The 17,685-nt window shown below is 37.2% G+C and overlaps 2 protein-coding genes across 2 annotated transcripts; both read right to left on the reverse strand.

The window, feature by feature from the left end:
- Positions 1 to 219: 219 nt before the first annotated feature.
- On the reverse strand, positions 220 to 2,290 carry LOC135619553 (uncharacterized). Its single transcript, XM_065121668.1, has one exon. The coding sequence runs from the start codon at positions 2,194 to 2,196 to the stop codon at positions 301 to 303; it is 1,896 nt and encodes a 631-aa protein (XP_064977740.1). The 5' UTR covers positions 2,197 to 2,290; the 3' UTR covers positions 220 to 300.
- An 8,576-nt stretch (positions 2,291 to 10,866) lies between these two features.
- Positions 10,867 to 16,779, reverse strand: LOC103994628 (aspartic proteinase 36). The gene is made up of 10 exons (XM_009415019.2): positions 16,298 to 16,779; positions 15,706 to 15,835; positions 15,296 to 15,555; positions 14,494 to 14,721; positions 13,199 to 13,361; positions 12,984 to 13,057; positions 12,774 to 12,870; positions 12,388 to 12,454; positions 11,306 to 11,377; positions 10,867 to 11,225 (listed from the first exon to the last, which is right to left on the reverse strand). Exons 1-10 carry the CDS (start codon positions 16,567 to 16,569, stop codon positions 11,056 to 11,058), a joined length of 1,533 nt encoding a protein of 510 aa, XP_009413294.2. The 5' UTR covers positions 16,570 to 16,779; the 3' UTR covers positions 10,867 to 11,055.
- Positions 16,780 to 17,685: the final 906 nt, after the last annotated feature.

Here is a 17,685-nt window from a genome sequence, read left to right on the forward strand (position 1 = left end):
AAGACTCGAGTACTGACAAGTTCAATCACATCGATGCTTTTATTTGTCTCACTACAGGAAGAGTTAGGAGTTGGTTGAGTGATGATTGAATCGATACTATCTTTCTGATGCACTGTAACTCCCAAGTTTGAAGCATGTTTTGCAGATGAATTTAACCCAGAGGAAAACCAGTAGAACCGGAAGAGGAAGGAGGAGGAGTAATGGTTGTGGACTGCTGTGTGCAAAATGCAGTACTCTTTCTTTGCCATCTTTGTTGATTAGTAAGCAGAAGATTAGAGCAGAGTTTACATGGAAGCTTTCTCAAGCTCTTTTACCATTACCATTGACCACGACCTCCTCCTCTTCATCCTGAGATGTAGCGTTCTTCTTCTTCTTCTTCTGTGTCGCCTCTTCTTCTCCATCTATCCGATCTAGACTGAAGTTTCCCGCGGCCATGTCGATCTCTGCTACTGCCATCTGCTCCCTAAACTTGGCATAGATGTCGCCCTTGTAGAAGTCCTTGGTCCTCCAGACCAGTACCAGCGACACCAGCGCTCCGAGCACCGTCACCGCCGTGATTATGATGAACGAGAGTTTGTAACACTCGACGCCGATGCAGGTCAGGTCGGTGCCGTTGGGTCCCCTCACGCCATTGTTCTGCTTCAGCGCCTCCCTGTCGTACAAGTATCCGGCCACCCTCACGTTCAGTATGTAGGACCCGATCGGGCTGGCGACGCCGCCGAAGTTGTAGAGCGTGGAGTAGTATTTTAACCCGAAGATCTCCGATATGATGGCGAAGAGCAGCGGCCACTGCGCGCCGAAGCAGAACCCGATGACCACCGAGGCGAAGTATAAGGAATTCGAGATGCCGAAGGCGATGAGGAGATGGCCGACGCAGGACAAGAGGAGGACTGCCGTGAGCATGAGCGGGCGAGGGAACTTGTACTTGGTGAGGAAGATCTCAGAGGCGAACCCGGACGCCACTCTCCCTGCGTAGTTCCAGATGCTGATGAGCGAGACGAATGTGGCGATGCTCCGCTTGGGGTAGCCGAGCGACTCGCCGATCTGGCCCATGTTGTCGATCGCCGTCAGCGTGCCGCCGACGCCGCAGATGGTGGCGAAGAAGAGGATTATCATGTCGATGCTCACCAGCGCCTGGAGGATGGAGTAGTCCTCGCCCCTGTCGGGCGGCCTGAACATGTCTCCCACGCAGGAAACTACATGGTTCTTATGTTTGGTGCCGGCCGTGGCTGTTGTCGGAGGACTCTGTTTGGACTCTGGGAGCGGCGACGGCTCTGGTGGCGACGGCTTCTCGACGGTGATGGCGAGTGGCTGTGGGTTTTGCAGATCTTGCTTCGTTTGCTTGAAGACTCTGAACTCCTCTTTAACGACGACCGCGAGGGGGAGTGCGAGGAGGAGCATAACTACGGCAGCGCTGATGCCGAACTCAGAGTGGGAGAAGGTGACTTTATTCTCGATGACGATCGCGATCAAGAGGTAAGTAGCGAGAGCGATGGAGATGTAGAGGAAGCAAAAGAAGGGCTTGGGCGTCTTGCCCTGCGTTTCCACCTTCATGATCCGAATGGTGTGGACGAAGACGATGGAGATGGCGGCCGGGAGCCAGGCGATGAGCAGAACAAGGGACTTGGAGTCGTCGCCGTAGATGGCATAGTAGAGCTGGGTCATGATGGCGCCGCTGAGGCCGACGAAGCCCTTGAGGAGGCCGAGCACGATCCCGCGGCTCTCCGGGAAGTTCTTGACGCAGGTGACGAGGGCACCGGTGTTGGCGAAGGTCTGGGAGTTGGCACCGACGCAGATGTAGAGGCACATCAGCCAGACGTGGGGAGGAGCGGTGCGGCCGGTGATGGCGAGGTAGATCATGAGGTAGCCGAAGAGATTCATGCCGGCGCCCATGGCGAGGACGACCCAGGGCGGGGTGACCTCGTTGATGAGGCCGGAGATGACGCCGACGTTGGCGCCGAGGTCCTTGAAGAAGGACAGCGTGTTCAGCGTCGACTGGTCGTAGCCCAGCGACGACTTGATGTCCTTGGAGTAGATGCTGAAGATGTAGGTGGCACCGGCGGCGGCCATGATAAGGAACGAAGAGAAGAGCATAAACCACCGGCCGCGCACCACTCGGACGGCGAACCTACATGGATCCAGCTTGAGGCCATCGCCGTCGCCCGCGCCTCTGCAGCTACCACCGGCAAAAACCATACCCCCTTTCTCTCTCTATATCTCAAAGTCTCCGTGTCTTTCTCTCTCTCTCTCTCTCACGCACACACTGCGGCGTGGCGGGGTGAGAAGGGAGAAGCAGCGAATAGCCTATTTAACAACGGGGGAATGGATAGGCCACAGGGAAAGGAGTCTGAACACCATAGGTGTGCTTTGACGCCGTGAGAGAAGAAAGATATTGGTGTTGACTTCGATGACACTGGTGGCAAGCGTGACACGAAGTAAATGTGGCTACTGCTGGGGGTTAAACATCAGAGTGCACTGTCGACGAGGGTCCAAATCTGATGCTTCACAGCGTGCATCTCACAAGTCTCACAACTCTGAGCATATCTTCTTTTATCTGATTCATAAGACACCGAGTTTTGCTATGGTCATATCATTTCTCTTTCTAGAATACCCAATTCAATGCTACCAGCTGAACCTTCTGACGCACTTAATTCCTTCTCTACAGGTAGGAGATGACCACAAACATGTCATTTCCTCCGGGAAACATGTAGCACCATACTGCCGACCTGGGATCTGTATGCACCAATAGGTTGACTAACGGTGGATCAGTATTCAAGTCAACTAAAGTTGTCTCAGCTCAGCACCAAGCGACCAGTTTGTCAGGGAGCCACAAGTGTCTTCTAACGGAAGGGATTCGGGGAAGAAGAAGGACCTTAGGTTAACCCATCATGCCATTGGTGGGTTGCAGTGTGGCTTGCAATGGAGATAACCTCAATAGAGACACCTATGGTCCAGCTTTGGACCAGTTGACCGCTGTGATGTGAGAAGACTACTGACGCTGGTGATGTTGGGTTAGTCCACGTCTATGCATAATAGCTACAGTTTCTTTGTTTCACATGACTCAGAGAGAGAAGCAAAGCAGTGGTTTGGCACACTTGCCTATGGGTCGAATATGAGTACTTTCAATACGAATCCAACCTACATCGTGCATCATATGACACCATATTAATATACACATCTCAACACTTAGAAATAAGATAATATGAAGCTAATAATGTAGATCACGAGAGGATCATTTAGCTTATTGTTATTTTTGAGAAAATGCAGGAAGACTTCTTGCTGTACATAATGATAATGTTAAATTTTGATCATTAATTTGATCTAGTAAGATTGATTAGATCAGATATGTGTTTCGTGTACTATCGTATTCAAAAAAACATATTTAAGTATTCATAATTTGAACGAAGAAATCGTATCTCGTATCTCATCTTACGATTGAACATGTTCGTATCTTATATTCTGTTTTCTATAAAATATTATATGTGAATTTATTTAATAAAATATCTTTGACGATCAAAATAATAAGCATCCACAATAATCTAAAACAAATAACTGTTTATATAATTTATTTTAAGTAAAAACATATGTGATAATATAATATTATTCGTATGATCGTCGATTAAATAACAGAAGATACTCTTTTTAGATGTGATATGTTCTTGTTAGTTCCTTATAATAAGCAATAGTTGACATGATGTAGAATTTTATACGTCTGAGTCTTAATTGATCAAAAATAATAATGATATCAGATAAGTAAATTAACTCATCTTAGCTTTGCGTTGGTCATTGTTTATGTTTGAGTGATCTGCTAGGAAGGCTTAAAATCATCACCATTATCGAGTCAAATGACCTCAAATCAATCAAAAGAACACAAGAATAGTAGTGATACATGATGGTTCTCTTTTTCTACGTAGGAAACATTTGGATCTTAATGCACGAAGCAAGACTCGGGTCATCAAATGAGAAAGAAATCAATCAAGCTACTACATATGAATCACTTCATACTTCGAGGTGAATGGAGTTGTCTAGGAAGTACACAATGTTAGATATTTTGATACCAAATGTGTTTATAAAATATTATAATAAAAACATAAAGAAAACTACGTACCTCCGATCATTGTTATCAATAATTTTAGTAATAATGTTTTTTTTGATATTTTGGCACTTCTCGGTTGAAAATTTTTACTTTATATTATATAGGAAATCCTTTAAACTTGAAAAAGATGTTGAGCCCAATGACCATAATCCTCATTTATATGGATGTTCTCCAATCAAGAATATTTATTATCACTAACTCATAACGTTCAAGAATTAATTCAAATTTATAACGTTTGGACCATAATAAATTTTTTTAATAATATTAAATAAAATATTTAATAATAATGGTTACATTTAGAATGCAAAATTAAAATATTTAAATCATGATAAATTAAGAAATTGATTATAATGAATGATGAACTTAATAAGAATGATTATATTATTATTAAATAAAATATTTAATAATAACAGTTACATTCGTCCACTTGGTTCATATGTTTAGCTTAATAATTTGAATTAATATTTATCGAACAACTTTCTTAAGAAATAAATACATGAATCATAGCGATAAGTCCTCTAAGAGTGAGTATTATCATCCATGTATCACGTATTTAGTTTCTTAATCTTAATATGGTAATATTACTTTATGAATAAACCTTATGTTTATTCTTGGTCTAGTACTAATATAGTTTCTTAAATTAATGTGCACATGAGAAAATATCATAATATATATAAAAGTTTCAATATAATTACAAAGTTGAACCAAGTCTCATTTTCTCTACATGATCCTTGAAATTTAGATGTGGCATGTCTTTAGTCAAAATATCAGCAATCATCAATTTAGTGTTAATATGCTCAATGATTACTTTCTTTTCTTTTACACATTCTCTTATGACTAAATGCTTAATGTCAATATGTTTACTTCGACTTCGACTTTTATTATTTTTAGTCATAAAGACAACAACTGAATTATCATAGAAAATTCTTAATGACCTAGAAATAGAATCTGTGATTCTAAGCCTAGAAATGAAACTCTTCATGTGAAATAGCCTCAAAACAAGAGACAAACTCAACTTCCATAATAGAAGTAGTAGTCAAGGTCTACTTAGTGTTTCTCCAAGAAATAGCTCCACCAGCCATCATAAAATATATGTTGATGTTGATTCACGAGAATCAACATAATAAGTGAAGTTTGAATCTGAGTAACCAATCACATTAAGATTATCTATATGTTTATATATAAGCACATAATCTTTGGTTCCTTGTAGATACATCATCACTTTCTTTGCAACTCTCTAGTGGTTCATACTTGGATTACTCTGATATCGGTCTAGCATCTCCACAACAAATGTAATATCAAGTTTAGTACAAACCTGAACATACATAAGACTTCTTACGACAAAAGCATATGAGATGTTTTTCATTGATTCCCTCTCAAGGTTGTTCTTTGGGCATTGGTTCAAATTGAACCTATCACCTTTCACAATGGGAGCAACACTTGGTGAACAATCCTTCATCCGAAATCTTTCTAAAAGTTTATCAATATAGATTTCTTATGATAGACCTAAAATTCCTCGAGGCCTGTCTCTATGAATCTTAATACCAATGACATAAGATGCTTCACCCATATCCTTCATGACAAACTTAGTTTCCAACTTTTTCATAATTCAAATGGTGTTTTTAGGACGGCCTTTGTTGGAACTCGATATATATATATATATATATATATATATATATATATATATATATATATATATATATAGTTGTCTTTAGTGTTTTAGTCCATAAAAACTTAAGAAAATTGAAGTTGCTAAGCATACTCCGCACCATGTCTAATAATGTTTGGTTTCTTTTTTCTACAATACCATTTTAGTATGGAGAATTAGGCATAGTGTAGTAGGCAACAATCCCAATGTTTTTTAAGAAACTTAACAAAAGGACTAGGTGCTTGTCAATTTTCAGTATATCTATCAAAATATTCTCCACCTCTATCTGATATCATAATTTTAATTTGCTTACCACATTGGTTCTCAACTTCAACATTAAAAACTTTAATGACATCGAATGCTTTATTTTTGTTATGAAGCAAATAGATATACATATATCATGAGTAATCATCTATAAAGGAGTTGAAGTATTTTTGACCATATGTATCCATGTCTTGACAATATATATCAATATGAATTATCTTTAATATGTATGAACTTCTATTGGCACTCTTTTTGGACTTATTGGTCTGTTTTCTCTTAATACAATCCACACAAGTCTTAAAATTAGTAAAATTAAGAGTACTAAGTACCTCATCATTAACTAATCTCTTAATTCTCTTTACAGAGATATGTCCTAATCTCTGATGTCATAATATAGATGAGTCCTCATTAATATTACACATTTTAGTGCCAGCGTGAACATGCATTGAACTTTGAGTGTCATCATTTTGTAAGAAAATACGATAAAGACCATTAGTCAAAATATCTTTTTTAACATAATTAGATTTATATAATAAACAAAATGATGTGTTTTGAAAATTATAGGAATATCTAACTAGTACTAGTCTGGAAACAAAAATTAAGTTTTGTAAGAAACTTAAAACATAAAAGGTCTTTTCAATTTTAAAACAAAACCACTACTTAAAGTTAAAATACATGTTCTAATTGCCTCCACATGTGAGCCCATCTTATTACCTGATAAGATGCTTTGCTCACTTCTCACTGGCTTTCTTAGGTTTTGCATACCCTATAAAGAGTTTGTAATATGGATTGTTGATACAAAGTCAATCCACCATGTGTTAATATTAATAACACACAAAAAAGGTTGATTTATCTTTCTTTTCAAGCTATTATTGAAATTTTGTATATTCCTTCTTCACGTGTCCCTTTATTTTATAAAAGAAATTCTTTCTTAATATTAGCTTGGAGTGGTATTTTACCTTTTTCCTACTGATGAGCTTTTTAATTGGCTTGATTTTTGTCAGTTTTATTCTTCCTGCGAGTGGTTACCATCAATGCGTTTTCACCCAGTTCCATCACTAGTCTCTCTTCTTCTTGAATACACATAATCATTAATTCATTGATTGATCATTTGTCCTTATATGTGTTGTATGAAATCTTAAAAGTCTCGTGATGAGGTAGAAGGGTATTCAGAATATAGTGCACTAGGAAGGATTCTGACATATTAACCTCGAGTTTCTTAAGTTGAGCCGCAATATCTCGCATTTGCATTATATACTCACACACACCTTTTATGTTAGTGAGTCTAAGGATGAGAATTTCATTTTTAGGATACTTGCTAGTGCCTTTTCCGATGTGAGAATTGCTCATCGATAGCTTATAGCAAGTCTTAGACTTTCTTATGCTAGTTAGCAGAATCACGTATATCTACAGTTATCTTAGTTTTGATAAATATCACGCTGAGCCGATTGGATCGCTCCCATCGCTCATATAATGCGACATCAGTTGGAGTGTTGATATTAGTGACTATAGGTGGTTCGTCTTTCCTAATAGCATAATCAATATTCATCCACCCTAAATGGAGGAGAACCCTCTCCTTCCATATTTTATAGTTATCACCCCTAAATTCGAGAATATCATATCTAATATCAGAGAAATTAACAGTTTGAGAAACGGTATAAAATGAAACATATTTATGTCAAAATTTAAGACTTAATAGTTTAAATTACATATTTTACTAATGTAAGAATCTTTAATTACTTGTGGGCTAAATTTTTAATTTAAATAGATTCAAATGATCTTTATGATAAAACTATCAAATTATATTCCAATTCATAATCCCTATGGATAAATTATGAAAATAATATTATATTATATCTTAATTAATTATATAAATATAATAAAAGATCATATGGGATAACAATTATTATATTAAATATAATCAATCATATGTTGTCTAATTATTTATGTGATCCTTATTTTAACTTTATATATAATTTTAATTAATTAAGAATGCTATGACTAATTTTTAATTAATTAAGATTATGTGGATCACTAGACATTTTGGACATATAAAATTGACTCATAAGCATGAATTAATATAACCAAATATGCATAAATAATATGAGTATTTTACTAACTAAAAATATTAAAAATGTTATATCCACATGATTTTCAACATGAAATATATCAAGAAGTTTCAAAAAGAAACCAAAATCAAATCATATTCATGGTATAAAAATGAAAATATTTTCATATCAAAGTAGAGGTCATTTGGATCCGGTAGCAATTGTTAAATATTTTGATATCAAAATGTATTTCTAAAACATTATAATAGAAACACAAGAAAAACTAATAAGGAAACAAAATTGTGTATCTTCAAGCCATTGTTATCAAGAATTTTAGTAACAATTTCTTCTTAATATTTTGGTACTTCTCCACTTAGAAATCTCATGATGTAAGAAATTTTTTATATTTAAAAGAGAGGTAAAAGAGATATTGAACCCAAGAACCAAAATCCTTGCTTATATAGATGTTCTTCAATCAAGAATATTTATTATCACCAACCCATAACGTTCAAGAATTAATTCAAATTTGTAATATTTAGATCATAATAAAAAATTTTAATGATATTAAATAAAATATTTAGAAAATAATAATTATATTTAGAATAAAAAATTAAAATATTTAAACCTTAATAAATAAAAAAATATATTATAATAAAATAATAAACTTAATGAGAATGATTATATTATTATTAAATAAAATATTTAATAATAATGATTACACACCAACCATATAGAAGAAACATTAACATGGTCAATATATGTCACTGCAGGAATCTCTCTCTCTCTCTCTCTCTCTCTCTCAGATGGTTGGATTCTACCAGCATTACACGTTCTCCACAGACAGCATCACCTCACATTACTCAAGATCCGAGGGTGACTTGTTCCACCACCGCCTTTGTTGGCTCATCTGTCACACCCACTCCCACTTCCCTTCCAAAATCAAAGGAAGACTACCAAGACAACGCATGCAAAGATACTCCTTTTTGTGTCTGCCATCTTCCTTCTAGTCTCTCGAATCCTCTCATCCTACCTTCGTTCTGCACCTTTCATGTTGGACTAGCTTGGAGGCGCTAAATGAGTACATGAAGAGTGTAGATACAAAACCAACCTTCATTGTTTCATTGTCAATCCTACAAATATATTGAACTTATGAGTTGTTTCAACTCTATTCATTTCTTATTTCCATCATTTAGGCCAAGATCACTACTCTGCCTCCACAAAAGCTGGAGTTGGTGTAGGTAGTCAAAAAAGTTGGGGTTCCAATCGGATAGGCTCCACAGAAGATTGGGAGTTGGGAGGGGATGCTATATGGCTAGTGGATGGATAACTTGCGGTTGACTTGGGTTTGGAAGATGCTATTGCTTTCGACCAAAGTTCCTAAAAGAGAATATTGTGCTTTCGAGGCAGGGAAATGTCTTTAATGCTTATGAATTGGGAATCTTGTCCATCACTTATCAATTCTGCCCTCTCTCTTTCCAACAAATATTACAAATTATATATTTATCTTTTTTTAAGAAAATTAAAGGATGAAACTTTCCTTACATTAAACAACATAAAAAAAAAGTTTTAAAGATGAACTTATGTATATATTTATATATTTATATATAATAAGAATTGATTATATTTTTAGAATATAATCACCTTTCCCCCTTTCCCCCTTTTTTTGACCTTCCTCTATATTATACTGTTTATCCACATGTAAATTAGGTGAAACATTTGATCTTTTTGCGTTCAAAGTCAAATTCATTGACCTATTGCAAGCATAGTGTTCTGTAAGAAACATGATTTGGTACCTAATATAACTTTATCCTAATTGAAGATGTTAACAAGCGTACCCGATAAGGATCTTGACTGATTCTCGAGACCAAGTTTCATATTTTTAGTAAAAAATAATCTTGATCAATGATAAACTTACTATAATATTTAAATAATTTTGTATTGATCATGAAAGAATATTTTGTAAAGCATGAAAGGACACCTCACCGGTGGAGACTTTGCAACCACAATGGTTGACGATAACTACAAGGATGAAGGTGGGGTATGTATGAGCGAGATTATGAGCATCCATGAAGCTTATATTTGAGACTATAACAATAATTTAATTTGATTTTTCTATTCCAAAAGTATTTCATCATGTTGTAAGTTGAGAGGTTGAGATCTCTATCTCAAAATAACCATATTCTTACTAACTAGCTTAGGAAAACATTTTCATATATTTCCATTACTCAATCTATACCATCATAATTATTGGTCTAATGATTCAAACAATCATGTGCTACATTTATTGTGCTCATTCAAGAAGAGGGTGATAGCATGAATAAAATGCTTACATGATGCCAAAGACATAAGAAAGATTTGCTTCCTTCATGTGAACCATATCTTCAAAAGCAATGACAATTTTTTGTGGGGTCACACTCTGATTCATGAAAGCAGTGATGAGCCAATTTAGGTCATATTCAACTCTTCTTTATCTCAATCACACTTTTGCAATTATTAGATTTTTGCTGACCAAACTCCACCTTTTGTCAAAAGGCATTTGACATCTCAAACATCGACTGCTACAAATGCTTAGCAGCACAATCAGGGAAATTTGAACATGGGCTGCTCTGAACAGCAATGTCTTTGCTTCCCTGTTCTCTAGTTCACATCATGGATTAAAAAGAAAGTACAACAAGAGGTGATCAAGACATCCATTGTGAAGGACCTCCAAGCTAAGTCAAGATCAAAGCTCAATAATTCACTCTCAACAGTTCAGGGTTTAGCTTTTCCATTCATAGAACACAGATGATAATAACAAAGAGCTCACCATATGAGGCTACAACTTTAAGGTGTAGAATCACATTTATTTACTGTGATGGCATGAACACAGAAGAGACTGATAATTGGCACTCAAATTTTCAAAGACAAGGAGGACCTCTACTTGATGAAAATAAATATTGATTTACTGTATATTCTCATCGCATAAATAAAGAATTGATTTACAATCTATCTGGTGTTTGCTATTGTCTTAAGCTGCATAGAGTGAGAATATACACAAGTACAATTGCAATACTGGTCCATAGCAGATTGGCAAATGCAATTTGTGATGATCCATTGACATCCAGCTGCCCGGCGTTCAGGTACTGGTTCTTACCAGACGATGATGCACTGACATTGACAGACAGAGAACCTGAACACAACATAAAGGTTTGCATTATTCTGAAAAGGGATCATGAAGGAAGGCGGGGACTTATAGGTGATCAGACTTACAATCATAATTTGTCCACCCTATGCGCTGATTGGCCAAGTCATAAACAAATATCTTATCCTTTAGAACAAGGTCTGGAAAGAAGAAAGCAATGCTTTGGTTAGATATGGAACATGGATCAGAAATGGTACATGTGGGTGCTAAACACAAGGCAATAGCAGTACTTTTTCTGCCGGATAAATTTATTCATTATTCCATTTCTATGGTATTTAGCTGTGAATTTTCTGCTGCAAACAATTCCATGTGCAAAATCTCAATGTTCTACATCAAGATATAAAGAGTGGTGACAATGGATAATCATGCTAGTAAGCCTAAATCTCACAGGTGTCTTCTAATCATGCTTTCTGGTAATATATCTTGAATGGCCTTGCAGAACGATATAGCCATAAACATGAAAAGAATAGCAACCTAGTTATTGTGTGTGCCAGAGGCAGCTGCATCATTAGAATCTGAAATCATGACGAGGATGCACAAAATGTCAGCATTGCAAGTTTTTACCAAACATGGTAGTAGACATAATAAATTTTGGAAGTATTATCTAACATGATCCATTGTTGTTGTTTCAATTGATGAAATTGGAGTAGGTATATAAGCTATTAATTAAATTTACAGATGGATAAAGTTTACAATTTATCAGACAATTAATAAATGTGCTGAATATGATGTTGCTAATATTTAATCAAACAATACAAATGATAAGTCTGAGAGAATGATCCAGAGAAATTAAAGCTAGAAGCTTTGATGCCTTTACTATTAGTTCAAATAGGAAAGACTGATATTATTAATACTCACAATTGCAGAAGTGGATTATTATGTTGTGTATATGCTGATAAAAAATGGCATTACTGTGCACAAGCTATAAGAAGATTAAAGTTTCTATAAACAAAGTGGACATTAAAAATGAATGCGTTATACTCGTGTGCTATCCTAAAACTTCATACTATTCTATAGAACAAGTTTGGCATACATTAGCATTTAGCAATCTGTTCCAGAAAATTCAAAGGAATATAATTGCTAAGGGCAATCATGAATGCAATACTAGCAAATACGTATCCCACCCAACTGACATGTTTAGTTTACTAACCTCCTAGGATTGTTATTCCTGAGCCCTGGTTCTTTTGCCAGCCAATACACCATATAATAGAATTATCCTGCACACAGAAAGTTGATTGTATTCCATCATATACGTTTAATAAAATAATGAGTTTCTGGGACATTATATAAATATTTTTGTCATTGCTATACAGTAGCTCCTCTTATGGACAGAGAATAAGGATTTACCAATTACCAGTATCTAAATGCATATCTTCGTACCAGTACAATATTGTTCATTTTATTATTTTTTATTGTTTAATTCAATTATACCAGAGAGTATAGATCAGTGTACCACCTGGTATACCGGTACCTATCCAATTGGTTATAATGGGGCCAATCTTCAAATCCTTTAAAGAGATCTGGAAAGATACTTACAACGGAGCCTTGCTGCAATAGGTAATCCTCAGGCTTTAGTGGCATGGATGCACCACCCGCGAATTTCAATGTAACAGAAGGAAATGATTCATCAACACTGGAAATTTAAAGAAGCATTAGGATGTTAAGAATTTGAAAGCAAAGCACCACAATATTATATAAGTTAAATTGCTCAAAAGACAGTATCAAAGTTTGGGGTGTGGGATAAACCTGCTTAAAGTAACGAAACACTCATTTCCCCTGGAAGGAATCGAACGCACAGATGATGAAAGAGAAGAAATTATCTGCAAATAGGAGAACACACAAATATGACATCAACAAACAAATAAAAGTGTAGTTTACAAAAGAAAGTCTTTCATGCTTTTTCTTATTAATAATTTTTCTACATCATGATTTTTAGGATTAGAAGTGACAAGTTAGCTTACAGCATTAACAAAAGGATCATAAGCCTGTTCAGCAAGGTAAGTCAATGTGGTTCCCGAGTCAATGATGGTTCCTTGTGTGTTTGATGTTGCAAACACTGATGGTTCAATAGATAGTGTTTGCCCGTTGACAGCAATACTCTCTAAATTCAAGTTGTAATGAGACCTGAAATACAAACCAAGGTGGTCAGTATACAATAACAACAACAACCAAAAGTTCTTCAAAATAGCAAGAGAAAAAACATTCAAGTAATTGTGGTTTCAAACATCCCAAGGAAAATACATGTCTGTGAATAAAGAGCACAAAATATATAGCATGAATTGTATGATCTGCATAGAAGGATCAGTTGGAGGACACAGTTTTTACACAAGAATTTGTGCACCTTTTAACATTCTTGAGTTCTCAAAGAAAAATCAGGAATTTGGACACTTTCCATTTGAACATTCACGGAGTCAATTAATTAAGGTTCATATCGCAACAAACTATGATCTCTCTAATGTCAAAAAGGAAAAAGCAGCAGCTAGCTCAAAACTCTTACTTTGGCTTTTTCCTACCAGAGTTATCAGGACACAGATTACAAGGAAAGACCAATCAACAAAAGAATGTACTTCATGTCATAATTTGAAGCACGGTTCATAAGTTCTCAGAAGCTAAAAAAACTGGCCCACATTCTTCCTCTTTGCTGCTGCAGTACCTCCATATACAGGATTATATTCCACCTCAGTATATTAAAATTTTCCATCTTCTACAAAGCTCTTGATCTCCAACCTCCTATCCAAAATCTCTTCCACCAATAATTATTATGTTTGTAAAAGTTTCCATATCATGCAGCTAACTCGAAGCAACAACAAGTTACCAATGTAATCTGGTTTTCTTTTAGTGGCTGCAAATCTGGTTTAATTTCAATTTAATAAATAAAAAACAAACAAATGTTGCAGTATGAGAGATAAAAGTGTTATCCACATTGCACATATTAAAATACTATATAAAATCCCACAGTAGGTTGTTTGTAAGCCACTGAGAAGCTAGATTATATGTTACACATGTGGAACATCTAAGCAAAAAAGTTTCTCGGAAAGGCATAAATATACCCAAGTATAAAAGAAAGGAAATATGCACTGATGGCAAATTGACATTGAAAAGGATGGTATTTCTGAGAAAGGAAGCATTTCAATAATTATAGGATGCCACATCTGTACAATCCTCCCAATATATTAGTTTTAGTGATCTTGACCAGAATATTGCAGTCATTCGTTTTATTCATTAGCATTAAACTGTCATATCGAAGACCACTTACTGTGAGGGAACAAGTGGGGTATAGACAATACCCGGTTCTACAATCTCTCCAAGAACCAATATGCCTCCACCATTTTCTGACCCCTTCAAGCAATGAGAAAAAACTTTAGGGGCGACACCAATAGAGGATAGCTGCGATATGACAGATAGTTCATGCTGTCCGAAACCAAAAATCCCGTCAACTGCCCTATCTGACTTCATCAAGTCTCCAGATTGTGAGTTGCTACATCTGTTCAAATGGTAATTCACAATCTGTAAGTAAGAAATCAAATTCCTATTTTCAGCTCTAAGTTACATCAGCTCAAACTAAAGGAAGAAAAACATAGTGTTACACTTGTCGGCAAAGAAAGAATAAAGACAAAAACAAATGGCTCTAGATGTAAAGGAGAGAAGGTGACTAATAGATTACTAAAGACAAGAATCATTTATCAATTCAGCAAAGGAGAGAACTTGACTAATAGATTACTAAACACAAGAATCATTTATCAGTAATGAGTCATGTTACCACAAATGAAAGAAGAAGCCATTTATTTTCAGGGATGAGAGTTCCACTATTAACAGAAATTTATATTCTCCTATGATAGAATGATGTACATGAATTTTTATGGTGCAGAAATAGAAACCAATTCTTCCTCAATATCAAGGCAAAAAAACCACATAAAGACAATAAAGTGAGGGTTGCAAATCTTTCCCTAGACTAGAAGTTTTCAACATAAAAAAAGAAAAATCTTTTGCACATCACACAGCTGCAATGATATATAAGATGTCAACCTATGAAAATTGAATCTTGGTAATAAATTTACCCAAAAACAATTGTAGCTGAAGAATTCACAATCTGCTCATTTCCCAAAACTGTATCAAAGTATATAGTATCAGATACATAAAATCCATTGGTGCCACTCCCATCACCATACTGGAACGAGTAACTGCAAGGAGAGCTTGAAGAATCAGAAGTTGAGCACAATGCCTCTCCGGTTTCGAGGGCAGAGGTGCACCGGTCATCGGAGCAACTTATTCGTGACGATGACAATGACTTGTCAGGGTCAAAGAACTCCAGCTGGATCTGCAAACGTGCAATGATAGTTTATGTAACCAATCCTCATTGGAGTTCTGAAAAAGATATGACACCTTAAGATTGATGGCTCAAAGACTTGTCAAGCTGACATGGATTACTCCATGTCATTGATCCATAGAAATTAGAAATAGATCTTACATTCAGCCCACTGGATGTTGGGCACCCATTGCACGGATTGCATGTCACCCACAAGATATCGCTTCCCGTATCAATCTGTACATAAAATTCTTTTGCTGGGTTCCCCAGTTTCACGCGAGTAAAATAAAGCCTGCAATTACATTGTTAGACTCAGGACAACTTAAATGCACAAAAAAGAAAAGAAAAAGTTTTATATACCACCACCGAAAGAACCCAACAACGTTCTTTATTTTCTTTTTGGTGGAGAAAGCAGAAAAGGAAACCAAGAAGTTTCAGGACAGGAGAGGTGGAACCAAAATAAGTACGTACGGATCATTTATGCCACAGAAAAACGTATTTTGCAGATAGATAACAACAGATTTCCCAAAAAAGAGCCAATTTTCCGCTGCACTTGCGTTAGAATAGCAATCTTTGGATCAAATTCCAAGGTTCAGACCATTCTAAAACAGCCACAAAGCGCATACCAAAGGCAACAAGATCGAACTTTGAATCGATTTCAGCCACAAGAATAAAGAATCCGCAAAAAGATTCCTGAAAAGAAGAAAGCGAACAAAAGCAACAAAGCAGAATTTTTCGGAACGAAGAAAGATACCCCACGGTGAAGGGGTTGGCGGATCCCTCGACGGGGAAATCCACCACGCCTGCGGCAGCAGACGCCGGCGAGGAGGATGCGCCAAGCAGGGACCGGCCGTGGCGGGCACGGTCCCGAGCTCTGAGATGCTCCAGTCCGACCCCTCTCGTCGGCAGCGCCCTCTCCAGCCTCAGCTTCGCCGGGAATCCCGCATCCGCCCAGGCCGAGTCGGAGGCGGCGAGCGCGGTCACCGCCCAGGCCGCGATCAGCAGGATCGCCGGCGGTCTCCACATCTCCCTCTCACCCACCTACCCTACTCGCAATTCTTCTCTTTTCAGAATAGCAATCCCTCGAATTCTTACAAACGAAGAGTCGACAAGGAGGAGGAGGAGGAGCAGAAGGAAAGGCAAAGGGAAAGGGATTACGTGACCCGCTGCTTCGCATTTATACGCCTCGCTTCGCCTTCTCCACCCTCTCTCCTCTCTCTCTCTCTCTCTCTTTACCCCTTGCGGACTCTTTCCTTTTTCTTTCCTTTCGAGCCAATCAATGTCAATGATGGCTGTTATTCGAGCCCCCAAGGATGACTGGGATACCACACGCACTGATGACGTGTCGATCCCTGATTGGCCGCCCTCGTTGAAGCTTTTAGGAAACGGTCATTTCTTGTGGGCTGTCCGACCTCCTCACGGGCCCACCAAAGCAGCCGTGTTTGATTAGGGCCTGTATCGGGTAAAATTCGAATCCGTAGCAAGATTCGGGTCGGGTTTGGAACCAGGATCCGCATCTGATCTGGTTAAACTATTCCACCCAAATCGGAGACATTTTGTCCTCAATTTCGGATCGGATGTTGGTTATCGGACTCCATCCACATGACTTAGCACTGTACCTCCTGATCTCATTCCTTGTGTCACACAAAGTACTACTACTACTACCTTTAAATTAGACCATGAAATGATGTGTGGGAATGGTGGTGGAGGAGAACTACATGAACTCAAGCAGTTTCTAACCTACCTTTATTTCTTTATGGATTTGGTTGATTAATTAATTAGGGTTTGGCCACACAGAGAGAGAGAGAGAGAGAGAGAGAGAGAGAGAGAGAGAGAGAGAGAGAGAGAGGATCCATTTAATAATACACCATAAAATTAGATTAATTATCAATTAAGATGAATGTACTGGATAAGGGTTAAGCTCCATTTGTACAAATCTTGAAGTAGAGAGGATCCAAGCCATCATAATCCACAGTTCTATTTCACATACCTTTTTTTCTCAGGACAGCTAAAAGACAAGTCACCAAATAGCTTTCTTGTAGGCTCATCAAATGGTCGGAAACAAAACAATTGCCAGTCTTTTAGGCCATCCATTATTTTCTCCAGGATTATGTTTTCTTGTGGATTGCAATTTCCTAACTG

The sequence above is a fragment of the Musa acuminata genome, chromosome BXJ2-8 (assembly GCF_036884655.1).
Source record: "Musa acuminata AAA Group cultivar baxijiao chromosome BXJ2-8, Cavendish_Baxijiao_AAA, whole genome shotgun sequence".
In the NCBI taxonomy this organism is placed as follows: domain Eukaryota; kingdom Viridiplantae; phylum Streptophyta; class Magnoliopsida; order Zingiberales; family Musaceae; genus Musa; species Musa acuminata.